This window comes from Anolis sagrei, chromosome 1 (genome assembly GCF_037176765.1).
Source record: "Anolis sagrei isolate rAnoSag1 chromosome 1, rAnoSag1.mat, whole genome shotgun sequence".
In the NCBI taxonomy this organism is placed as follows: domain Eukaryota; kingdom Metazoa; phylum Chordata; class Lepidosauria; order Squamata; family Dactyloidae; genus Anolis; species Anolis sagrei.
In genome coordinates, this window is record NC_090021.1 from 327,527,992 (window position 1) to 327,555,537 (window position 27,546).

Genomic DNA, 27,546 nt, shown 5'->3' on the forward strand with positions numbered 1-27,546 from the left:
CGACGTCATCACATGACCATAGTACATTACTCCAGGTCAAAGGCCCATGTAAATAGCCATGTTTTTAGGCTCAAAGGGAAGGTTTTGAAATTTGGGGCTAATCTAATCTCCCTAAGAAGGGAATTCCAGAGCCGGGGAGCCACCACTGAGAAAGCCCTCTCTCTCGTTCCCACCAACCACACTGTGACGGTAGTGGGACTGAGAGAAGGGCCTCCCCAGAAAATCTTAATATCTGCAAGATATACTGTATAGTAAGATGATAAGGCCAGACAGATGAGTCAAATCACACCTGGTTAGTATATTAAGAGTACAAAGCTGGAAGGAGAGCTACAGACAGGGGGATTGTTTTTGTAGTCATAATCCCACTGTCCCTGCTTCCTACAAGCCTTCATGGGAGTCAATGTGATGTTGTGGTTGGCGTGGTAGCCTAAGGCCGAGGTGACCAGGGTCAAATCTTTGCTCAGCCACAGCACTCCTGATCTTCTTTGGGCTGCTTACCCTCTCTCAGCTTAACTCATCTCATAGTGTCATTGTGAGGACAAAGCAGATCGGGAGAGAACCACATATACCAGTAGTAAACAAATACAAGACCACAGCACATACTTCCATTTCCCTAACTTCAGCAACGTATATAAGGCATTTGCAAAACATAGAATGAATTGAGAGTTTAGACTTATATCCTATTTCCAAGATATTTGATTAAATACATGCAATCATTCCAAAATAAAATAAAAAATAAAAAAAACCTTATGCTATTTCTGGTCCCAAGAATTTCAACTGTACCTAGACTTTTTCAACTGATGAATTTGGAGGGCTTGTTTTGATACAGATCACCCCAAATTTGACTCTACACTAGACTTTCTGTTGCTAGCACCCTCCAGAGCAGTGGTTCTCAGTCTGTGATCCCCAGATGTTTTGACCTTCAATTCCCAGAAATCCTAACAGCTGGTAAACTGGGTGGGATTTCTGGGAGTTGTAGGCCAAAACACCTGGAGACCCACAGATTGAGAACCACTACTCCAGAGTTATTCTAGTTTGATTTTGGTCATCACAGCCCCAAATCAGTCATAGAGCAGACCACATACCTTCATGTTTTAGTGCAGATTTGGCATGGCCTATCGCTTCCCATGGCGATGGGATGTCCAGGAAGACAGCATCAGCAACATCGTTGACGCCAAACCCATTTTTGCAGACATCTTGGTTCTTCACTGTCACCAAATGATCGACCTTGTGTTCTCGAAACTCCTCAATGGCCTTCTCCGCTCTCTGTTGGTGGAACTCCACTGTATACAGATGCCCTGTTGGAGCAATGGTCCGGATGATTGCATGCGATAGGGAACCACTTCCAGTACCTAGAAAGAAAAAAACAGCCACTGAAAGAATGGCTTCCCTGGGTGCATATGCATGGATGCAAATAAAGGGCACATGGCCGCTGCATATGATCCCCACAGTCTACAGCAAGCGCCTGTAGAAGAAACATCACCAAATCTCTGAACACTGGCAAGAGATTGGGAATGCTTCCTATTTAACATTTGGGCGAGGAACCCGTGTCACTGGGTGAGGCAGATTCCAAACCCTGCAATCCTTTGCAGTCTGTATACTGCTATCAGATGTGGCCACTAGAAACGTAAAGAATGTTCGCAGATTTTCTTGTCTAGCACCTTCCCTATCCACTTTCCCCAAAGATATAAAGACATGGATGTTCCGCTGTGCGTTTGATTAAACAATTCCCTTGATAATTGGCCCTAGTTAGGACCCAACAATTTAGACCAAAAACTTTACTACTGTTGTATTCAAAACTAGAATGATCCTTCTTATATTTCTATTATTCTTAACATTGCTATACGACTCTATGCACTTTACACATAAGCCCCATCCTCTGAATTGTTATGCACCAGTCCATCTACCCATTTCGAGACTTGAATTATTCTAGTGTTCACCTCTGCAGGAGTCTACCGTGTACCATGCAGCTGTGGACAAGTCTACATAGGGACCACCAAACGCAGCGCCCAGACACGCATCAAGGAACATGAAAGGCACTGCAAACTACTCCAACCAGAGAAATCAGCCATAGCAGAGCACCTGATGAACCAACCTGGACACAGCATATTATTTGAGAACACAGAAATGCTGGACCACTCTCACAACCACCATGTCAGACTACACAGAGAAGCCACTGAAATCCACAAGCATGTGGACAATTTCAACAGAAAGGAGGAGACCATGAAGATGAACAAAATCTGGCTACCAGTATTAAAAAACTCAAAAATTACAACAGCAAAACAACAGAGGGGAAACGAACAGGCACATAAAATCACTCTCAACAAGAGATTCCCCCCAGGCGCTTCCAGGCCAATTTTTCTCCTGACATTTCGCCTGCATCTATGGCAAGCATCCTCAGAGGTAGTGAGGTCTGTTGGAAGTAGGAAAAATGGGTTTATATATCTGTGGAATGACCAGGGTGAGACAAAGGACTTTTGTCTGCTGGGGCTAGCTGTGAATGTTTCAGCTGATCACCTTGATTAGCATTCAATGGCTTGGAAGGGCCTGGGGGGAATCTCTTGTTGAGAGTGATTTTATGTGCCTGTTTGTTTCCCCTCTGTTGTTTTGCTGTTGTAATTTTTGAGTTTTTTAATACTGGTAGCCAGATTTTGTTCATTTTCATGGTTTCTTCCTTTCTGTTGAAATTGTCTGTTGAAAATATTGTGTTTTCTGGTGGTCTTTAGCGACCCTTCTGACACCCCATCACAACCCAACCCCCCCCCCCCCCCCAGTTCCAACCTCCTGGTTGAGAAATGCTGCCTTAAGGTCATCCAGCCCAACTCCCTTTACAAGGGGAAGAAAATCTAATCAAAGCCCTCCTGAAAAAGAGACATCCAGCCATAGATATAGATAATATGATTCACATACATACATGAATATGTATATGACAGATATAGTATCATAGATTTGAAAGGGACCCTTAAAGAAGGACAATGATATGTTGTATGTTCCAGAGTAGGCAAACCAAACAATCTCTACATCAACACTGACAAAAAAACAGCAACAAGAATTACTGTTTACTCACAAGCATAAAGAAATTACATATATTAGAAACCCCAACACTTTCTCATTACTTTATTTTGCACGTTACCAGACTGTGGGGCCACAGCAACGTGTGGCAGGAGACTGTTAGTTGTTGTTGTTATTATTATTTGAAACACAACAAGATGAGTCCACAGCAAACAAGATCACTCTGCTGTCTGTTGTATTGGATCACATGTATCTAGGACTATGTGATGTATCGGCAAATAATGTGTGCAGATCCCAGTAAGGTGGCCTTCTGCAGCTGGCAGATGGTAATTTTGTCAGCACCGATTGTGTTTAAGTACAGGCCAAGGTCTTTAGGCACTGCACCCAGCGTGCCGATCACCACTGGGTGGAGATCACATTAGCCTCTCTTGTCAAAGAGCCATCAGCCTCTGGAACCATCTTTCATCTGCTTCTGCTTTGTTCACAAACAAGTTGGGGTGGGCCAGTGAGTATTATTATTATTATTATTACAATTATTGTCTTTGAGAAGATATCTCAAAAAACATGAAGCTCAGCCCTGAATACATGCAAGTAATCACTACATCCATTTAATTTGATCTGTGCAGATGAAAGACAATTTCATTTTTTGTGTTTGCAGAATGTCCCTAAATTTCCAATCATCATCATATTCATCATGGAAAGAATCTGAGTTTTTTTTAAAAAAATGAATGTGGAGACAATGAAGCACAGATTTCCCCATTTTGCATTCTACCTCCTTCCCAAAATGCACGTCTGTTTCACAAGAGGAACGACAAGGCCTCTGTAACTTCACCCCACACAACTCGCTGAGTGCAGTATTAGCCATCGATCGTGTTGCATGATAACAGCAGCAACCGCTCATGAGACCAGCTCAATCTGCAGAAGAATCTCATTAGAAGGCTCGGTTGCGTGACTAGGGACTTTTAGCATCCCGGGGAGTGTACCGATTTTTCTTACTTCCCAGAGGATTAACTTGCTCTCACTCTGGGTCTGTTGCTATTCCACGCCAGAATCAAACCAAAGGGGCATCAACGCCGCAGGGTCAGGGAGAGGCAAAGGCAACAGCTTTGCACACATATCCATTTCTCCCTCGTCAATATTCTGCTTCATTTTTAATCATCTGCCTTTGAAAATCTGTTCCTAAACCACTAGGGAAGAGGCTGTTCTTCTCTTTCCTTTCTAGGAACCCCCATTAAAATTGGTTTTGGCCCACTGCCTGGCCTTTGGGATTAATCACAAACGCTGCGTATTTGCCAAGCCTGGAATCTTGATGATGCTTTCAAATTTATAATTTCTTTTAATGGCAGGCACTTTTGGTTTTTACCAACAGGACAAATCCTTATGAGAGCAGGAGGAAACCTACTAAATTGCCATCAAGAAGGTGCATTGAAAATATATATTAGAGCAGTGGTTCTCAACCTTGCTAATGCCGTGACCCCTTAATGCGGTTCCATATGTTGTGGTGACCCCCAACCATATTGTTTTCGTTGCTACTTGATACCTGTTATTTTACTACTGTTATAAATCGTAATATAAATATCTGATACTAGCTGTCCCCTGCCACGCGTTGCTGTGGCCCAATCTCTGTGTATGTGTTTTGTGTGTGTATATATGTGTATATGTGTGTGTGTATGTGTTTATGCATAAATACACATGTGGTTATGCTGAAGCCCGCAGTGGGTTAAACTGTGAAACTTGGTAACGGAAAGGTTGGAGGTTTGAATCCAGGGAGCGGCATGAGCTCCTGCTGTTAGCCCCAGCTTCTGCCAACCTAGGAATTTGAAAACCTGAAAATGTGAGTAGATCAATAGGTACCTCTCTGGCGGGAAGGTAAGGGTGCTCCATGCAGGCCTCATGACTTTGGAGGTGTCTATGGATAACGCCAGCTCTTGGGCTTAGAAATGGAGATGAGCACCAACACCTTCCCCCCTCCCCCAAATCGGACACAACTGGACTTAATGTCAGGGGAACAATGTGGTTATGTGCATGCATTGTAGTGGATTTGCGTGCGTGTGTGCTGCGCGGGGGTGTGTGAAGGGGCGCACACACGCGCGTGTGTGTGCCGCGCCGGGGGGGTGTGAGGGGCCATGTGCGCGCGCGCCGGGGAGTTTGCGCCATTGCGCATGCTCAGTTTTGCCGTTTTTTGTGGTTGTTGTTGTGTGGTTTTGATTTCAGAGTGGATTAGTTTGTACCTAGTGAGTTGTCCTTGGGGCATGGCAATTTTGGTAGAGTTTTGTGGAGGGGTTTTAGAGTTCTGCTTCCCCATTGGACGCCAGTAGGAAATTTATAGATATAGATGTAGGATGTATTTTCATTCACTGGACTAAATTGAGCACAAATACCCAACATGCCCAAATGTGAATGCTAGTGGGGTTGTGGGGAGGATTGATTTTGTAATTTGAGAGTTGTAGTTGCTGGAATTTATAGTTCACTTATAATCAAAAAGCATTCTGAACTCCACCAGCGATGGATTTAAACCGAACTTGGCACACAGAACTCCCATGACCAACAGAAAACACTGGAAGGGTTTTGTGAGCATTGACCTTGAGTTTGGGAGTTGTAGTTCACCTATACCCAGAGGAGTGCTATGGATTCATGCAATGATGGATCTGGACCAAACTTGGCACGAATACTCAATATGCCCAAATGTGAACACTGGTGGAGTCTGGGGAAAATAGATCTTAACATTTGGGAGTTGTAGTTGTTGGGATTTATACTTCACTTACAATCAAAGAGCATTCTGAACTTGACCAACAATAGAATTGGGTCAAACTTCTCACACAGAATCCCAATGACCAACAGAAAATACTATGTTTTCTGATGGTCTTTGGCGACCCCTTTGACACCCCCTCACGACCCCCTCAGGGGTCCCGACCCCCCAGGTTGAGAAACACTGTATTAGAGCATAGCTAAGAACATAAGAAAGGATCCTGCCATTTCCACAAGTGGTGACAAGAGCTCTTTGGCTTCTGGAGAGAGAAATGAGCTCTCGCTGCCAACGCTATTTCTTCCATTGTTGTGCTACAGAATGTTTATGAACGTCTCAGAATGCCAGGAACTGCTGACATGATAGATGTTAATAGGGCAAAGAAAATGGAAGAATAAGAAATGTTTGTTAGAAACACAAGCAAGTGTCAGCAGAGTATGTCAAATGCAATTTTGAGTGATAGCAATCAAAAGACCTCCAAGTCTCTGTAATAAACAGCCTTGCTCAAGTCCTGCAAGCTCAAAGTTGTGGCTTTCTTGATTGTCTATCCATTTGTAATTCAGTCTTCCTATATTTACTGATTTCTATCTTGTTGTTGTCACATGCCTTCTAGTCATTTCTGATCTATGGTGACACCAAGGAGGCCCTATTGCAATATTTTCTTTTCAAGATTTGTTCAGAAGCGGCTTGCCATTCATTGCCTTCCTCCAAAATGGAGGAAGCTTGACGTGTCCAACGTCACCCACTAGATTTCCATGGCCAACAGGAGATCCAAATCTCAGTCTCCAGAGTCCTAACACAATGCTCAAACCACTTCACCAAACTAAATCCACCTTACCAAGCATTATTGTCTTTTCTATTGCCTTGTCTTTTCATAATATTCCAAAGTATGATAGCCTCAGTTCAGTGATCATGGCGGAGCCGTGGTGGTGCAATGGGTTAAACCCTTGTGGCAGCTGGACTGCTGACCGGAAGGTTGGGTTGATGGCCTGAAGGCTGCCTGTTCAAATCCTCGAGACAGGGTGAACTCCCATCTGTCAGCTCTAGCTTATGGAGACACGAGAGAAGCCTCCCAGCAGGATGGTAACACATCCAGGTGTCCCCTGGGCAACATTTCAATTCTCTCACACCAGAAGCAACTTGCAGTATGTTCTCAAGTTGCTTCTGACATGATCATGGCTTCTAAGGAGAGGCCAGGTTTGTTTTGGCCTACTTATTTATTACTTTTGGTAGTCAATAGTGTAGTCATAGTCAGTGACAGACTCTGTTGATCAAGGAGAAATCTTTGATGAAACTCAAGAAAGATTGGGAGTTGTTTATCACTTTTTCACAACAACGATGAGGGCAAATATAAACTGCAGGATTAATGAGTTACACAAATGTTATTAAAAGCAGAAGTGTGGTTATACAGTACCCTCTCTAAAGCAAGTAAGGTAATAAAGGGTAAAAATCAACAGACAATGTGTGAAGTTTGAAGACTTGTCTCTGTAGTTGTGTGCTTGTGGGTTAGGATTAGACACTGAGAACTGGGAAGCCCTGGCCTGAGAGCGTTCCAGTTGGAGGTCAGCTGTGACCAGCAGTGCTGCAGAATTTGAAGAGGCACGAATGGGGGGCAAAAGAGAAACATGCCAGAAGGAGCATCAAGCCAACTCCAACCGGGACTGCCTTCCACCTGGAAACCAATGCCCTCACTGTGGGAGACCATGCAGATCAAGAATAGGGCTCCATAGTCACCTACGGACCCACCCTACTTGGAGGATTATCCTACTTGGATAAAGGATCTCCTAAGTAAGTAAAATAGGGTTAGTATGTGCATGTTAATGTGGGTAAGTTGAGGGTCTTGTCTAGTTTCCAAGTCCTATTATTCTTCTGATTCTCTAAAACATTGAAATACTGGAGGATTTTCTATACTATCGCATACCTGCAAAAATGCGATATACATCTAATATACATCTTGTAGTGTTTTGACTTAGGCCACTAATGCTGGGAGCAAGCATAGATCTCTTTCAGATAGCCCTTCCTCCATCTTCAGCTATTGTTCTTGCCAATGTTTTGTTCTCATAACAACAGGAACATTTGAAGTGCATGCCCTTATACAAATTAGTATTCCCTGAACAGCACCCAAGATAAAATATCTTAACACACGTTCATTTCTTGCCTTCTCTGCCTCCTTCTCGTCTGTCAGACAAACACTCCATTAGCTAACTTAATATTGTCTTGTGCTTGCACTCAAAATAAGCTTTTGCATCCAGTTATGACTTGCTCTAGGCTCCAGTTTTATTTGTGTACACATGGGAGGCTGCATGAGGATTGAAAAACCAGAATGGCACCTGCTCCATCTGGGTCTGAACCAGGAAATTAATTCAAAGTTCTCTGGATTTTATTCAGGATGCAGGCCTGTCCAAAAAAACTTTGCATCTTGGCACCTCTCAAACAGGTCTGATTGAGCATGCCTAATCCAGAATTCCAAAATCTGAAAAACTCCGAAGTCCAAATTTGGGACATGGGTGGTTGAGATTGCAGCACTTTTGCTTTCTGATGGTATGGTTTCGGTCCAGCTTACCTGTCCGAACGTATCTCCTTTTATGCATTAGCTCAAGCGTTAAGATCAGCCGGGGAGGTCCTGCTCTCAGTCCCACCGCCGTCACAAGTACAATTGATGGGGATGAGAGACAGAGGCTTCTCGGTGGTGGCCCCTTGACTGTGGAACTCTCTCTCCAGGAAGATTAGATTGGCCCCTTCTCTCCTGATGTTCAGAAAACAACTCAAAACCTGGCTATGCAAACAGGTGTTTGGAGTGATAGCACTACTGAAGTAGCTAAATGAGTCACGGAATTGGTGCAATGTCTAATATGTTTAATGTGTTTAATGTTTATGTTGATGTATTTGCTTAGTTTTAATGGTTTTAATTCAAAGTTATATGTTATGTTTTAGATATGTTATGTATTGCTTTTATATATATGTCTTTTTTGCCATTTATTATACTGTAAACCACTTTGAGTCCCCCCAGGGTTGAGAAAAGTGGTATAGAAATGCAATAAATAAATAAATAAATGTGCACAAACTTTGTTTTGTCCACAAAATTATTTTAAAATATCATATAAAATTATTTTCAGGCTCTGTGTATAAGAAACATAAACAAATGTTTGTTTATGGGCATGTTTAGCCTGAAGAAGAGAAGGCTGAGAGGAGATATGATAGCCATGTATAAATATGTGAGAGGAAGCCACAGGGAGGAGGGAGCAAGCTTGTTTTCTGCTTTCCTGGAAACTAGGACGTGGAACAATATGCCAGAGCGCAGTCTGTTCAGCGCCTTCCAAGTCGCCCAGTCCTCTGTGTGCCCAGGGGGGAGTCTCTCATTTGGTATCAGCCATTGGTTGAGGTTCTGGGTTTGAGCCTGCCACTTTTGGACTCTCGCTTGCTGAGGTGAGAGGAGACATGATAGCCATGTATAAATATGTGAGAGGAAATCACAGGGATGAGGGAGCAAGCTTGTTTCCGCTTCCCTGGAGACTAGGACGCGGAACAATGGCTTCAAACTACAAGACAGGAGATTTCATCTGAACATTAGGAAGAACTTCCTGACTGTGAGAGCCGTTCAGCAGTGGAACTCTCTGCCCCGGAGTGTGGTGGAGGCTCCTTCTTTGGAAGCTTTTAAGCAGAGGCTGGATGGCCATCTGTTAGGGGTGATTTGAATGCAATATTCCTGCTTCTTGGCAGGGGGTTGGACTGGATGGCCCATGAGGTCTCTTCCAACTCTTTGATTCTATGATTCTATGAAATTTAGACTTTGAGTCCCATCTCCAAGATATCTCATTACATAGTACCCAAAGAGGGTTTCCTATTATCCGTGATTTCGTATATCCGTGCAAAGTCCAGGAAGGCATTTGAAAAATCCAAAACTTCCAAAATCCAGCACCTTTCTAACCCTAAACATTTCTGGTAAGGGAGACTCCATCTTTACATCAGAGCTTTCCAAACATTTCATGTTGGTGACACACTTTTTAGATAAGCATCATTTCGCAACATAGTAATTCAAGTTTACTAACAAACCAGAGGTTCAATCAAGCTCTTACAGACACATAAATAAATTGATACAGACACATACATAAATTGTAATAATGAAATGTATGGGGATACAACATATGCCATGAAAACTTTTCATTTCTATTTTTGCATAACGTTACTGATTTTGATGTTCAGAATGTAACTTTGTTTCATTACTCATCATTCTGTCATTATGGAGTATGGATTGATTTTGGTTTTGATTTGCAGGACAATGGAGTAACAACCAAAACAATTCTTTCTAAACTCTTCTAGAAATGTCATTAAACCCCTTTTTAAAATGACGTTTGAATGAAGAAACGATACTGGTTTCACCAATGAAGTTGTTCCTAATTATGTTATTTTGACATATAACTTCCATATATGCACATTATAAGCTTCCAAGCTCAATAATAATAATAATAAACAACTTTATTTATACCCCGCTACCATCTCCTGAGGGACTCGGTGTGGCTTACATGAGGCCGAGCCCACAATACATCAATGATAAAAGCGATGACAACAATTAATACAGACAATAAAATAAAAACTCATAACAAAAAATAAACAATAAACAGTAACACAACAACGTTTAAAACCTATGGCAGGGCCAAATGTAATAATTAAAATTTAAGAATAATGCTGAGCATGAACAGATGAAATATGAACTAGGATAAAGTTTTCAGAAAGGGATGGGGCATGCAGACATTCCTAGATCAATAGTAAAGTGCATTTCGAAGACATATTGCTGGGAGTTTCCTTATTCTGGAAAGGCACACTGGAACAACCATGTTTTCAGGCTCCTCCTAAAGACTGCCAGGGTTGGGGCATGTCTGATGTCCTTGGGGAGTGAGTTCCAGAGTCAAGGGGCCACCACCGAGAAAGTCCTCTCCCTCGTCCCCATCAATCGTGCCTGCGATGGAGGTGGGAGTGTGAGCAGGGCCTCTCCAGATGATCGAAGGGATCGTGTGGGTTCGTACAGAAATGCGATCATGCAGGTAGGAGGGTCCCATCAAGCAATTACAGTACCTGTAACTCATTGGCTCAGATCTTGTTTGAAGTTGGAGGACAGCTAAGTTGCAGCAGCATACTGGTGAGGGGATCCAGGGAAAGAGGATGAAGATACCCACTGCAGAAGGGGTGGAAAAATACATATCCATGGGCATAATTTGGCCTGTGATGGGTCTAAAGAAATCCCTTCCTTCTAGGTTCCTTTCTATCTCAATTGCAAGAGTTAACACAAGGGGAGGAACATCCATTTTGACCCTCATTTGAGATACACCCAGAGACTTTCCATTTCACTTGTTATGCTGTAGGGGAGAATGTTTATCTGCTCTCTCTGCAGAGAGGAACTGGAAACATGTACCCAAAGGAGGACGAAATATGGGCAGAGAAGGACGGAGACTCATTTCCAGACAGCATTTGTCCTGTGAAATTGGCCCCAGGTCCACCTTAAAACGGTCTCTGAACTGGTAATTTAAAAAAATGTCCAAGACAGCTGCTGGAGGATGGAAGACTCTTTCCTCAAACCCAGCACAGAAATGCAGTGGGTTCCTATAAGAAGGCTGGAGCTCTCCAATCCACCTCTTCAAGCCCCTAGCAAGCTAGTAAATGTTTTGCAAGCTATTAACTTTAGTGGCCCTATTTATAAAACAGCCCTGTAAATGTCTAGATAAAAGCTATATAATAGTACACAGTTGCTAGAAAGGAGAGAGGATAGGAAATAGTATGTAGTGCCTGTGTCCTTCCTCTCCACTTCTTGGAGTTTGTTTGGAGGGCCAGTGGTTGAATAAGAGAAGTATAGCATTGCTGCCCTTCACCTGGGCCCATGTTTCTCTTCACCAATACAATTTTCCCATCTTGCTCATAGCATCCCTACCATCAATGGTGAATATTTGGCCTACGAAATGTCTTTTTCTCATCCACAGAGGTCTGTGGGAAAGCCATGATTGTCTGCAATGCCTCTCCGTCTCTGAATCCCTACCCTTACGACAAGGGTGGCTAAGAGAGCCTGTTTTGCATCTTCTCTTGATACTTGGCGCCTATGCTTTATTCCAATGCTCTCCACAAAAGGTGCTGTTTCCAAAATGGCAAATCACATCAGTATGCTGGCTGGATTTTCAATCAGCAATTGAAATATTATTTATTTAAAACAGTTATATTCCACCCTTCTCACCCCGAAGGGGACTCAGGGCGGAGCACAGTAAATATAATTCCCCTGCCAAGGTTATTTGGGACCAGCCGTTCCCTGCCATGTGTTGCTGTGACCCAGCTTACTTGTCCAAACGCATCTGCCCTACGTCCCACCTCGCAATTTAAGATCATCCGGAGAGACCCTGCTTTCGCTCCCGTTAACAACGTAAATGCGGCTGGCGGGGACGAGGAGCAGGGCCTTCTCGCTGTGGCCCCCACCTATGGAATACACTCCCAAAGGAGGTAAGATCTGCTCCCTCACTCCTGACCTTTAGAAAAAAAATAAATCATGGTTCTGGGACCAGGCCTTCGGACAATAGATGTATGCAGCTTTTAGTGGGACAAGGACTGGAACGGGAGCAAGATTGTTTTCTGCTTCCATGGAGATTAGGACAAGGAACAATGGCTTCAAACTACAAGAAAGGAGATTCCATCTGAACATGAGGAAGAACTTCCTGACTGTGAGAGCCGTTCAGCAGTGGAACTCTCTGCCCCAGAGTGTGGTGGAGGCTCCTTCTTTGGAAGCTTTTAAATAGAGGCTAGATGGCCATCTGTCAGGGGTGATTTGAATGCAATATTCCTGCTTCTTGGCAGGGGGTTGGACTGGATGAACCATGAGGTCTCTTCCAACTCTATGATTCTATGATCTGGATAGTCACTGTCAGACAAAGCTCACAATATATTTGGCCTTCCATAGACATAGATACCACCATCCACTTTTTAGATGAAACGATTTTGTAAAAATCCAAAAGGCAAATCTGCATTTGCAATTTTACATGAGGAACATCATTTTACTTGACTTTTGAGCATTCCCAGATTTTGGTGAATCCTGGAACCAGATCACAGTGGATATCAATGTACAGCCCAAAAAATCTACAACAACCCACCAATGTACTTGTCTTTTCATTCTCCTCTTAGGTTGGAGAAAGAAAACCAACAACCTCCAGCAACTTAAGCTAACAATCTAAGCTGCTTCACATCAATTAATTATGAATTAATTCCAATCCAGAGCTGGGGGAAGTTACTTTTTTGAACTTCAGCTGTCAGAATCTCCTAGGTTCTTCTTGAGCCAGAGGGTTAATTAAGTTGTAGTCCAAAAAGTAACTTTTGCCAGCTTTGTATTCTACCACTGCTGCCTGAACCTGAATGGGCACCCTTAAAAAAACCTTACTGTGTGAGATTTAGAGCTGAACAGACTATTACATTCCCAAGTGCCCACAAATATAAATCGTAATTGGGAGAGCTGTAAATAGAAATCCATTTTACCCATCAGTCTTACCAATACAAAGTAGTCACACATAAAAGAGAACAGAAATGGGGCATAAAACACTCCTTCCCCTTGATTTCTGCAAATGATACTTCTCAATTTACATCCAGATCCCCAAGATATCCACTTCCTCAAAATAATAATCATCGGGACATGATGGGGATCTTGCCATTGCAGTGAAAGCTTGGCTGAAACTCCAAGGCCTCCTTTTACCCAGTCTATGGCATGTCAGGTGTTCTTCCTCAAACAGTAAGGAAAGCCAGCAATTCCTGCCCAAGTTGCCCTGATTAAACTCTTTTTCAAAATAGTACGTCCGCCCTTTAGTTCTCCCAGAACACATCAATCATGCATGTGCTCGGTGTACGAATGAGTGCAGAATCTAGGTTGCTTTCTGCTGTTGCTGTAAAGTGCTGGTCTCAGCGGTCCCAGTGGCTGCTCCAGGAGTCAGCTATGCATACAAATGTCATCTGCAGACCACACAACCCAGATCCTCTTATACCCACAGTTGCTGTTCCCGATCCACACCACTACAGCAAGACAGATTACATATTTAATAAGGCTGTAATGTTCTGCACATGCAAATTAAATCACTCTGTTCTGAAATTCATGACTCATCCTTCCCCAGGGGTTGAGGGGATTACATCTGCACAAACCTACCTGTCCCGTGCCTTCAGAGATCAATGTCTACCATTCAGGCTTGGATAGTTGCTCCCAGGCTTTCCTTTTGGATTACAGTTCCCAAAATCCCACAATCAGAAAAGCTGGTGGTCATGACAGCTGGAGGATTCGGGGATTCATATCCTAAACCCTAACTTTTCCAATCTCATAGCTGTCTAGCTTTCTCTCTCTCTCTCTCTCTCTCTCTCTCTTTTCATTTTCGCCACCCTCTTTCTCACACACATCCTCACACAGGACCTTTGGAAAGGCTATCCAAGAATGGCTCCCAACCTTTTTTTGACAAGAGACCACTCAACCAGGCACCACTTTGACCAGGGACCACTTGACCAGGAACTACTTGACCAGGGACCACTTTGACCAGGGATCACTTTCCAACATTAGTATCAAAGGAGTTATGAATCAGTTTTTGGTCAACTTTAGATTCGGTTTGGGGTGCTAATTCAGTAAATTGCATTGGATAGACCATATTCCGTCTTCCAGGAGCATTTTAGCTGCATGGGATAGCATTCCTTTGCATTTCTCCAGGGTTGCTACAGACCCAGCAGCACCCTAGAAGTTAAACAGTATCAGTGTCTGGAAAGCCAGCCTGTAGGCCCTCTGCAGTTATTGGTTTAGAAAAGTATCTCTTTGGGTCTAGAGACCGCCCTTTTTCCTGGGGTTGAGATCTCCATTTTGGAATCTCCCCTGCCTCCTTCAGTAAAGAAAAAAGCCTCAGATGTGCTGTTGGTCATACAGATAGCTCTGAAAAAACAATTGTGAGTACAATTGAGTAATTAAGATAGAGAAGCTAACTGAGCAATTAAGCAATTGAGTAATTGAGTTATAGATAGAAATTGAGTTATAGAGATTGAGTTATTAAGAAAGGCAATTGAAAAATAGAGAGAAATGGTTATTGAGTACTACTGAGCATTACTTCATCTCCAAAACTAACCAAGAGCTTAGATAGGGGAAGACCTGTTCTTTCTAACCATAGCAGCTCAGGGTTAGGGTGAAAGATCCCAGGATTTTTTCTACCAATTGGAGAAAGGTTACCTCAGTAATTGAAGGAAAAGGAAAGAAAGAACATTTCTATGGTTTCCCAAATTGACTGCTTGTGTTGTAACTTTTTCAAGCTATGCCAAGTCTGCCAAGGACTTTGGAAATAAATATTTTGTTGATATTCATATCTTGACTGGCATCAGTTGCTGAAAGTATTTAGTTATTGCTTCAAAGAAAGACCCCCAGCAGTTCACCCAGATAAAGAGAAACACATCTTAGTTTTAATTTTACAGTGTCTGGGTGTGATGGCACAGACCATATCACCTCTAGTTTCTGATATAGAATATATGCAATGGTCAGCAACAGGAAAGGAGTGGCAAGCAGCACAAAAGGAGCAGAAATAAATAAAATGAAATAAAGAGGAAGGAGGCTGCGGACCAGATTTTTGTCCTCACGGCCCACTGGGGGCCCGCAGCCCACGGGTTAAGAACCACTGCTATACAAGTTAAGTCTCTCTTATCAGGAAATCTGAAATCTCTTAAAACTCAAGGTTGATATTTTGATATATTTTACCAACACATCTACCCCAGAATATATTCCCAAGTTTGAGGGACCTCTTTCAAGCAAAGGACATAATTCAATTTTTGAGATGTTCTCCCTGGCCACATTCGAAAAGGTGGAGACAAAAGCAAAAACATGATACCAAAAGTACCAGCAAGTAGATGTATTTCAACCTTTTAAAATGTGGGGAGATGTACAAAACCTGGAAACCACCTAAGGAAAGAGGCATGGCCTCCTGGGAACTCCAGATTTGAACCCTTTCCCTTTCAGAAGGTCCAGGTTCAGCCCCAGGGCTTCATGAGGAAGAGCGTTTACTTAATGCAAAATCTAGAATAGACGCTCTCTCATGTGGTCAAGGCCCAAGTCTTATACAAGATCTTTCTCAAGCTCTCAAAACACATGCTAGGACAGGACTCCACATCTCATGTAACATCTTATGCTTGTTGTTACCCAATGGTTCATGGAACAATGCCATGACCAAGAACTCATCTCCTAATCTAAATATGGATTTATCCTTGTACAAGGTAACCAGAGGCAAAAATGAGACAGATCACCTACATCTTCAGTTCTGGTATAGAGTTTCAATTGTTGTCTTCCAAGTGTCCAGGACTCCATCTTCCACATGCTTCAATCTATAGTAGTGGTTCTCAACCTGTGGGTCCCCAGATGTTTTGGCCTTCAACTCCCAGAAATCTTAACAGCTGGTAAACTGGCTGGGATTTCTGGGAGTTGTAGGCCAAAACATCTGGGGACCCACAGGTTGAGAACCAGTGATCTATAGGAAGGGATTTTGGAAGTCAAAGTCCAAAACATTTGAGACACTCGTCAATGGGAAGAAGAAATCTCACTGACATTCATTTGTCAAACTGAAATTTTCTCCTCTATGCAACTACAAAAAATTGAGGGACCACTTGCTTTTGGCCACCCTGAAACCACAATTTATGTGACCATCTCAAAATGTGTGAAGGGTTTCCTTTAAAGAATGTTAACAACTTGCCAAGGCAAAACGACAATCCCATGCCTTCCAGCTGTAGCTTGGCATTCTTCATGCATGCAAAACAATTAGGAACACTATACAACATCCAACTGAAAAATGTGCAAATGAGACACTTCTCACAAGTTGTGTGAGCACTTCCAATAATATTGTTTGCACCGAGCAAACTGCCTGCATCTGCCTCACAATATGTGTGCTGCCAAGCAACTTACAACATAAAAGCACCTGTAAGTAAAACAAGTCTGAGCAGTACAATCTTAAAATACAAGTTCTAGAAGACGCAATGACATAAGCTCATCATGTTGATTATTAGTTACACCATTCAGCCAGATTCAACACCCTGGCATAAACACAATGGGACTCGCTTACAAAACTGCCCTTACTCTAATTGGCATTTATGTAAAAATACCTTTGTCACTAATATAATACAAGGATGAGCAGAAAGAACAGTTACTACTAGTAGATCTCTGCATGGTGTACAATATAGATTGCCAAGGTTTCCAATTCACAACCATTTTACAAGAGGAATCACAAAATGTTCCTCTTGCCTCATCACCAAATTATATGGTTGAAATGAAGATGCTGTGGAGAAAAAAGAAGTGGATTTTGGTAAATAAAGTCTGAGATGACTTTTGGGAAACCCACACACTACTAATAAAAATAGTATTTAAAAAATACTCGACTTTCATTTAAGAATGTTAAAGCTTTAGAACTATTTCAACTTTTGTTACATAGGATAATGAAAATGTGTGTTCTTTATTATTTAGATTTGGTAATTTTATGAAAGCAGTCATCATCTTAAAAAAATAAGGGTGGGATATAATATCTCTCCCCAACAATGTTAGCCTAATTTTAGAGATTTGAATGATATTTTGAGGATTTAATATGTTAGTAATTATATGGATTATTTTATGTCTTGTTTATTTATGTCCATTTATAATTTACCGAGTTATTCTTGATTTATTGTTTTGTTTAGTAGTTTTCAAGGTGTGGCTTCTTACTACCTGGGGGAATCTTTTGTTGAGAGATGATTAGCTGTCCTGATTGTTTCTTGTCTGGAGTTCCCCTGTTTTTAAAAGTTGTTCTTTCCTTACTGTTATGATTTTAGAGTTTTTAAATACTGGTAGCCAGATTTTGTTCATTTTCATGGTTTCTACCTTTCTGTCGAAATTTTCCACATGCTTGCGGATTTCAATGGATTCTCTGTGTAGTCTGACATGATACACAGAAAGGCCATTTAAATCCACAAGCATTTGTACAATTTCAACAGAAAGGAAGAAACCATGAAAATGAACAAAACCTGGCTACCAGTATTAAAAAACTCTAAAATCAGGACAGTAAAGAAAGAACAACACTCAAAAACTGGGGAATTCCAGACAAGAAACAATCGGGGCCAGCTAATCACCTCCCAACAAAGGATTCTCCTTGGCAGTAAGAAGTCCCACTTTGAAACTGATAGGCAATCCAATGCTAATCAAGGTGGCCAACTGAAACATTCACACCTAGCTTCAACGGACAAGAGTTCTTTTCCCCACCCTGGACATTCCACAGATATATAAACCCCACTTGCCTAGTTTCCAACAGACCTCACAACCTATGAGGATGCCTACCATAGATGCAGGCAAAACATCAGGAGAGAATGCTTCTGGAACATGGCCAGACAGCCCAGAAAACTTACAGCAACCCAGTGATTCTGGCCATGAAAGTCTTCGACAATACAAGAAAAAGTCTATTTACAAACATCTGAGACTGAAACCACCATTTTGAATTTCCAAACCAATCTCTTCCATAATTTCTTGTGACTAATGAGATTGCAGCATGACAATTATTTTGTAGTATTCTCTATTCCTGAGTTCAGAGCATCAAAGTGTATTCAGTGGCAGAATTGTATACCAGGAATACAAATTTCCCACACAGAGGGGGAGAAACATCCTGCTGAATAAGGAAACAGGATAACAGATGGCATTTCAGCCGTCCAAGAAAGAGAGGGCCACGCCAGAAGGCTGCCAAAACTTACGCAATCATAACAATCTTGCTTTTATTCAACAGCCAAAGGCATTAGCTTCTATCGCTGAGCCAGTAAACAAGTGGCTGGGATGGGGCAGCAACACTTGGAACAGCAAGAATGTGGAAAAGTGTGTCCGTCTCCCCAGTGATGAACATCCCTCCCAATACTGGCCTGCCAGCGAATGACCCAGGACTAAATCCAATTCTTAGACCCAACAGAGCCTACTCATTGGATCCAATGCAACTAGAGAAGTCAACATTTCTATAAGCTTCATTGATACAATGGGTCTAATTTAGATGGAACTGGTCTCATGCCTAGAATTAATTTTTGTTAGATGTCTGGCAGGAGAAAGGTGGGAGAGAATCGCAGAATCAAAGAGTTGGAAGAGACCTCATGGGCCATCCAGTCCAACCCCCTGCCAAGAAGCAGGAATATTGCATTCAAAGCACCCCTGACAGATGGCCATCCAGCCTCTGTTTAAAAGCTTCCAAAGAAGGAGCCTCCACCACACTCCAGGGCAGAGACTTCCACTGCTGAACGGCTCTCACAGTCAGGAAGTTCTTCCTCATGTTCACCTGGAATCTCCTCTCTTGTAGTTTGAAGCCATTGTTCCGCGTCCTAGTCTCCAGGGCAGGAGAAAACAAGCTTGCTCCCTCCTCCCTGTGGCTTTGTCTCACATGGCTATCATATCTCCTCTCAGCCTTTTCTTCTTCAGGCTAAACATGCCCAGCTCCTTAAGCCGCTCCTCATAGGGCTTGTTCTCCAGACCCTTGATCATTTTAGTCGCCCTCCTCTGGACACATTCCAGCTTGGAATGTGTTCAGAGGAACTGAATAATTAATTAATTAATAAGACCGGATATCCATACATTTCAATAAATCTTTTTTTCACATTATTCCTGGGACTAGGTTAACCTTAAAGTTAACTGTTAGTCTAAACCTGAAGTTCATTTATGTTTCATTGGCTCATCTATACTGCCATATAATGCAGTTCGAAACTGTATTACATGGCAGTCCAGATGGGGCCAAAGACACCTTATACAAAGAGCCAGAAGGCCATATTATGCACAATATCTTAATAATTTTGTGCATGAAATGACATTTGTTTATATTGACATATCAGAAATCACATCTGTCACTCTCCCAGCTACTCATGTGGACAATTTCAGACTTTGGAATACTTAGATTTAGGAACTCTGGATTTTATTTTATTTTTTTCGTGTCAGGAGCAACTTGAGAAACTGCAAGTCGCTTCTGGTATGTGAGTATTGGCCGTCTGCAAGGACGTTGCCCATGGGACGCCTGGATGTTCTTATGTTTTACCACCTTTGTGGTAGGCTTCTCTCATGTCCCCGCATGGGGAGCTGGAGCTGACAGAGGGAGCTCATCCGCGCTCTCCTTGGATTCGAACCTGCAACTTCATTACTGCCAGCACAAGTGTTTAATCTACTGCACCACCGGGGGCTCTGGAACTGTGGATACAGGATACTCAACCTGCTTCATAATAGCCTTGCAACAACAACAATAACAACAACAACAAAAACAAAAACAATTCATTACCTGATTCACACACAACAGATCCTGGCTTCAGCTCCAGCATCATGGTGATGAGAGAAATGTCAGTCGAATACAGGATCTGCGTCCGATGGGGGAGATTGAGAGTCCACAGCTCAGGGGTTGGGTGAAGAATATAGACCCATCCTCCTTTGCTGCAGGTCACCTTGGAGCCATACGGTTTGCCTATGAGGTCCGTGGAGTGCCTTATCACACCATACTTGGTCTGCGTTTTGCCACCGTTCTGTACCTTCACCGGAAACATGGACTCATGGCCCAAGAAGACAATGGCCGTGTCCCCTTCCTTGATTGTGTCTCCATATTCAATAAAGCTCATTGCAATAATCTTGCAGTTGATAAATTAGTTGTGGCTAAGGACAAAGGAGACATGCTTTAGAAAAAAACATTCATCTTTCTAGGATGTTCTTTCTGCTGAAAACATTTTTGCATTACTTCTGCTCATCTTTAATCTCACAGCTAATCATGCATCCCTGTGGTTCTCAACCTTTGGTCCACCAAGTGTTTTGGACTTCAACTCCCAGAAATTCCAGCCAGCTTACCAACTGTTAGGAATTGTGGGAACTGGAGTCCATAATACTTGGAGGGCCAGAGTTTGGGAACCACTGCATCTTATTGGACTACAACATTCATTGGTCTTATCTTAGTCAATAAGGACATCTAATGGGGCCTGCAGTCCAACAACATCTAGAGCAGTGGTTCACAACCTTCCTAATGTGCGACCTCTTAATACAGTTCCTCCACCAACCATAACATTATTTTCATTGCTACTTCATAACTGTAATTTTGCTACTGTTATGAATTGTAATGCAAATATCCAATATGCAGGATGTATTTTCATTCACTGGACCAAATTTGGCACAAATACCCAATATGCCCAAATTTGAATTCTGGTGGGTTTGGTTTTATCATTTGGGAGCTGTCACAGTTAACCTACGATCAAAGAGCACTCTGAACTCCACCAAAAATGGAATTGAACCAAACATGGCATACAGAACTCCCATGACCAACAGAAAATACTGGAAGGGTTTGGTGGGCATTGACCTTGAGTTTTGGAGTTGTAGTTTACCTACATCCAGAGAGCACTGTAGACTCAAACAAGATGGATCTGGACCAAACATGGACTTGACATTTGGAAGTTGTAATTGCTGGGATTTATTGCCCAGATTGAGAAACACTGATCTAGAGGGATACATCTTCTTCATTCATGTCTTGGGGATAAACTTAGGGAATGTGGTTGGGTTCCTTCAAGTAGTTCCAGCTTATGACAACCCTAAGGCAAACCTATCATGGAGTTTTCTTGACACAATTTGATCAAGAAGAGATTTGCTGCTGTCTTCCTCTGAGGCTGAGAGAGTGTGGCTTTCCCAAAAGTACTCCAGTGGGTTTCCAGAGTTTGAATCTCAGCCTCCAGAGTTGTAGCCCAATGTTCAAGCCAACTCTATGGAATTTAGGAACTATGGAATCTACAAGGTCTTTAGCCTTCTTTGCCCAGGAATGCTGGTGCCTCACCAAACTACAGCTCCCAGGATTCCATAGCAAAACGCCGTGACAATTTAAGTGGTATCAAACCGGATTAATTCTGCAGTGTAGATACATCTCTAGAAATGCCTGGAGAGGACACATTTTGTCACACATGGATATATGATAGCATAGTTACTAGTTTTGGGGTTATAGTGGTCACAGCATATGCTATTTTTAATTCCATGATGGAAGAAAGACAAAATAATGAAGCACCTAAATAACAGCTGCTTTTGCTCCTGTTCACCTTTACTGCAAACTGCCAAAAATAATGAAAGTCTTCTGCTCTGTGACCCAGTTCTGGTTCTCAGCACTCACCACTTAAATTTGGTATTAGAAGGAGCAAGATATGGGCTTACATATCAAAAGAGGCTTTTGACTTCAAACATTATCAGAAACAACTCACAGGGAGTCTATTTTCTATGCATTTTTAGAGTCACACTATAAAGCAGTCAAAGCAATAGTTACTAATGCAAAGTCGATGAGAGCTCAGTTCTCCACCTGCATTTTGTCATTGGGAAGACGCAGCAGACAGCGGTTGCACTACAAATATATCATCTGGGGAAGGTCAAAGCTATTTACGCAAGCAGACCTAATAAAACCCAAAATCCTGTTCTTTGTACAGGTAGTTCCCAAGTTACAAACATCCGACTTACAAACAACTCATAGTTAAGAATGGGGGTGAGACAACAGGAAGTGGGAGAAATCTATCCCTCGGAAGGGAATTCCACTCCTGGAAAGGTTATCATGGGAAAAAGGTGTCTGTACTGAAACTTTAGCACCAATGCTTGTTTCCACAACAAGCCAAAATTTTCAGAATCCAATTATCAGAGAGACAGGAAACAAAGTGAAATCTTCCAAACAGGGGAACAGACAGCAGAACAAACACTATAGGGGTTCTAACCTTTGCTTATGCTATCAAAAACTGTGTTTGTGTGTGTGTGTGTGTGTATGCATGCACATATATAGTTTATTTATTTATTCATTTAAACATTTATATTCCGCCCTTCTCACCCTGAAGGGGACTCAGGGCGAAGCACAGCATATATTAAGCAAACATTCAATGCCAGGACATGAATTCATTATATGCATAGACAAACATTAAAAACATTTGTCTCAATATTAAAATACACTGTTTAAAACCATCTTGATCATCTGCGTCAAATCTAATTGGCCTGGTAATGTTTCCTATCGCTGCTTTATTGCAATGCCCCAAAAGTTTGGTCCCACAGCCAAGTTTTTACTATCCTTCTGAAGGACTGGAGGGAGGGGGCCAACCTGATCTCACCAGAAAGGAAGTTCCATAGCCGGGGAGCAATCACCGAGAAGGCCCTCTCTCTTGTCCCCACCAATCGCACCTGTGACAATGGCGGGACGGAAAGCAGGGACTCCCTGGAGGATCGTAATCTCCATGATGGTTCATAGGAGGAGATGCATTAGGACAGGTAAATTGGGCCAGGGCCATTTAGGCCAAAGTCAGCACTTGCATTTGCATTATAGGCCAAAGTCAGCACTTTGAATTGTGACCGGTAGCAAACTGGCAGCCAGTGGAGCTGGCGTAACATGAGAGTTGTATGCTCCCTATATGCTGCCCCAGTTATTAACCTGGCTACCTCTCATTGAACTATTTGAAGCTTCCAAGCAGTCTTCAAAGGCAGCCCCACGTAGAGTGCATTGCAGTATTCTATCCTGGATTTAATGAGAGCATGGACCACCATGGCTGGAGTTGCACTTTAAAATGTGCCTGACTTACAAGCACATTCAACTTAAGAACAAAACTACAGAACCTATCTTGTTCATAACTTGGGAGACTGCCTGTAGTTTGGAGGAACTGAGAAGCCTCAGAACATAAGAAGAGATGTGATGGGTTTATGGCCCTATATAATTGAATCGTTATGGCCCTATATATATGAATCGTTATGTAAATATATGATATGCAGGACATATTTTCATTCACTGCACCAAATTTGGCACAAATACCAAATATGCCCAAATCTGAATACTGGTGGGGTTGGGAGTTGTAGTTGATGGGATTTATAATCCACCTACAATCAAAGAGCATTCTGAACTCCACCAATGATGGAATTGGACCAAACTTGGCACACAGAACTCCCATGACAAACAGAAAATACTGGAAGGGTTTGGAGGGCATTGACCTTGAGTTTGGAGTTGTAGTTCGCCTACATCCAGAGGGCATTGTGGACACAAACAATGATGGATCTGGATCAAACTTGACATGGATACTCAATATGCCCAAATGTGAACACTGGTGGAGTTTGGGGGAAATATACCTTGGCATTTGAGAGTTGCTAGGATTTATAGTTCACCTACAACCAAAGAGCATTCTGAACCCCACCAACGATAGAATTGGGTCAAAGTTCCCACGCAGAACCCTCATGATCAACAGAAAATACTGTGTTTTCTGATGGTCATTAGCGACCCCTCTGACACCCCCTTGCGACCCCCCACCAAGGGTCCCGACCCCAGGTGGCCTTTGGCAACCTCTCTGACACCCCCTTGCAACTCCCAGGTTGAGGAATGCTGCTATAGAATTAATGTAGTTTGACTCCACTTTAAATGGCATGGCTCAATGTTATGGAATTCTGAGAGTTGTAGTCTCTTTGGCCAGGGAAGGCTGTAATGGTTACACTTATTCCATGATTGCAGTTTAGTCATAGCTCCTAATATTTGAGAAAAGCTTTTTCCGAACACCAGAATAAGAAAGCAGTCCATAAACACATAAAATACCACTTAGGATTCAGATCTTATTTTAATAATCATTGGATTATGCTCGCAATTAATCTAAACTTTGATTGCATGCAGAGGACTACTCATCTTATTAAAAAATATATTCTGAGTTCCTGACACAAGCTTTATTAGAATGTAATTCAGAGCCAAGTGGAGTTAATTCTGAACAGTTAATTTAGTGCTGTGAATCCGCACTCTGATTAACTTCCATTTGCTATTTAAATATGAATGGCAATCAATCATATAAAGAGAGAAATAAAATGTAGAAAATCAAGAACACTCCCACACAGCAAAAATGCCTTTTAATTAGATACTGGAGCAGAATGTGATAATGCTGCCAACTTTTTTGATGCTTTGGCTCCTGTGCCACTTTGAGTAACTTACCGTATATACTCGAGTATAAGCTGACCCGAATATAAGCCGAGGCACCTAATTTTACCACAAAAAACTGGGAAAATGTATTGACTTGAGTATGAGCCGAGGGTGGGAAATGCAGCAGCTACTAGTAAATTTCAAAATAAAAATATTAATTTAGGCATTAGTAGGTTAAATGTTATTGAATATTTACATAAAACTCTAATTCAAGATAAGACTGTCCAACTCTGATTAAACCATTATTCTAACCTTCTTCAATGTAAATATGCTTACATGTCCTCCAATAATAACAAATAGAGTAAAATAATAATAATAGAGTAAAATAATAAATGTAACAATAACAATAATAGAGTAAAATAATAAATGTAATAATAAAGTAATAAATGTAATAATAATAATAGAGTAAAATAATAAATGTAACAATAACAATAATAAAGTGAGTAAAATAATAAATGTAATAACAACAATAATAAAATAATAAATGTAACAACAACAACAATGTAAAATAATAAATAATATTATATTATAATATAAGCTGGGGGAGACTTTTTCAGCCTGAAAAAAGGACTGAAAAACTAGGCTTATACTCAAGTATATACAGAAATAACAAAAATAGAGTAAGATAATTTTTTCTGGCACAGAAACAAGTGCATATATTTGAGGATTTTACCTACGAGGTTTTGGGATACCAAACCGCTGGTAAAGTAGAGGTGTAGAAAGTTACACAAACATACAAACACAAACACAATTTTTTTTACCTCCCATCAACCTCAATATTAACTGTGTAAATTCCCGTCTCCTTAAAGAAACATACAACATTTCTAGAGTGCAATTATACAAATCCTATTTCGTGAAACTGGAGCTTGGAAAAGTTATTTTGTTGGATTTCATCTCCCAACATTCGCCAACAAACATGACTGATGACCATGTTGGCAGAACTGTAGTCCAGAAAAGCAACAAATCCATGATTTCTATGGAGCCATGAAGCTTAGCACATCAGTCTCTTCTAAAATCATTATAGCAAATGGATTGATTGCTAGATGATTTCCTAAAGTCAATATTCAAAGAGAAGCAGCAGGGATGCCCAAAAGATACTCACATTTGCCTGGCATTTCCATCATAAAATATAATGGCCTAATGTGCATTTTCATAAAGTGCATTTACACGTAATGAAGTCTGACACCACTTTAACTTCCATGGCTTAATGCTCAATTGAATCCTGGGAGTTGTAGCTTGGTGAGATACCAGCATTCTTTGGCAGAGAAGATGAGAGACCTTGTAAAGTTACAGCTCCATGACTCCATAGCTGTCAAAGTGGTATCAAACTGTAGTAACCCTACAGTGCAGATGCATCTATAAACTAGGGACTATTTTGTGAAGGCGATGATAGCGTGATTGACAACAATGGCAGGTAAAGTGTACATTGGGGTGTGTCCTGGACTGCAACTCCCATAATCCAAAATAGACAGTGATGATGGATTATGGGATGCACAGTTCAGGAAACATCTGAGGGCCCCATGTTCTTTCCATCCTTGAAAAAGTAAAGATGTGGATAGGAACCAGTGTCATATAGTGGTTTGAGCACTGGACTACGATTCTGGAGAACATGAGTTCGAGTCCTTGCTCAACCACTGAATGAGTCACATACTATGGCAATTAAAGTGGTGCTCAACTGCAGTGTAGATGCACCCCTAGGTCAGCGGTTCTCAGCCTGGGGGTCGGGACCCCGGGGGGGGGTTGCAAAGGGGTGTCAGAGGGGTCACCAAGGACCATCAGAAAATACAGTATTTTCTGTTGTTGGTCATGGGAGTTCTGTGTGAGAATTTTGGCCCAATTCTGTCGTTGATGGGGTTCAGAATGCTCTTTGATTGTAGATAAACTATAAATCCCAGAAACTACAACTCCTAAATGTCAAGGTCTATTTTCCCTAAACTCCACCAGTTGTTCACATTTGGGCATATTGAGTATCCGTGCCAAATTTGGTCCAGATGCATCATTGTTCAAGTCCATAGTGCTCTCTGGATGTAGGTGAACTACAACTCCAAAACTCAAGATCAGTGCCCACCAAATCCTTCCAGTATTTTCTGTTGGTCATGGGAGTTCTGTGTGCCAAGTTTGGTTCGATTCAACTGTTGGTGCAGTTCAGAATGCTCTTTGATTGTAGGTTAACTATAAATCCCAGCAACTACAACTCCCAAATGACAAAATCAATCCCACCCCAGTATTCAAATTTGGGTTTATTGGGAATGTATGTAAAATTTGGTCCAGTGAATGAAAATACATCCTGGATATCAGATATTTACGTTACGACTCATAACAGTAGCAAAATGAGAGTTATGAAGTAGCAAGGGAAATAATGTTATGGCATGAGGATGGTTGGCAACCACTGCCCTAGGCAATGTGTCCTGCTGCAAGGGAAAACCTATTCTGTCCAATGGGCTTCCTCCCCGCAAAGTGGATTTTCCACCCTTCTCCCACTGCTTACCTTTCCAGGGAGGGAGGTGCATAGGACCAGGACCCAGCACGTGGCTTCCCCGCTTCCTCTGCCTTTCGCTTTCTCTCGTCGCAGCCTGATGACGCGCCCTGCCTTTCCCCGCCCTCCCTGCAAAGCAAACACTTCTCAGTCTGCCTGCACGTGTCTCTTTCCCAGCTGTGCTGCTTCTCCTCTCTCTCTCTTTCTCTCTTTTTGCTGCGCTGTTATTGGAGGCATCTGCTCTGCACCTTCCTGGCCAAAGAGTGCTCTCTCCAGATTACAACTCTCAGAGTTCTAGAGCACTAAGCCATGGCAGTTCATTCAGGGTTCTAGAGCACTAAGTCATGGCAGTTCATTCAGGGTCCTAGAGCCCTAAG

General features: G+C 42.0%; 1 protein-coding gene across 1 annotated transcript in view; it reads right to left on the bottom strand.

The window, feature by feature from the left end:
- The window catches only part of TRMT61A (tRNA methyltransferase 61A), a 74,343-nt gene extending 47,057 nt beyond the window's left edge, over nt 1-27,286 (bottom strand). Inside the window, exons 1-3 of the mRNA XM_060754875.2 lie at nt 27,182-27,286; nt 20,041-20,405; nt 1,086-1,352 (exon numbers count right to left, since the gene is read on the bottom strand). Coding sequence (XP_060610858.2) covers nt 1,086-1,352; nt 20,041-20,371 — 598 coding nt within the window. The 5' untranslated portion in view covers nt 20,372-20,405; nt 27,182-27,286. The remainder of the gene's footprint in view (nt 1-1,085; nt 1,353-20,040; nt 20,406-27,181) is intronic.
- Nucleotides 27,287-27,546: the final 260 nt, after the last annotated feature.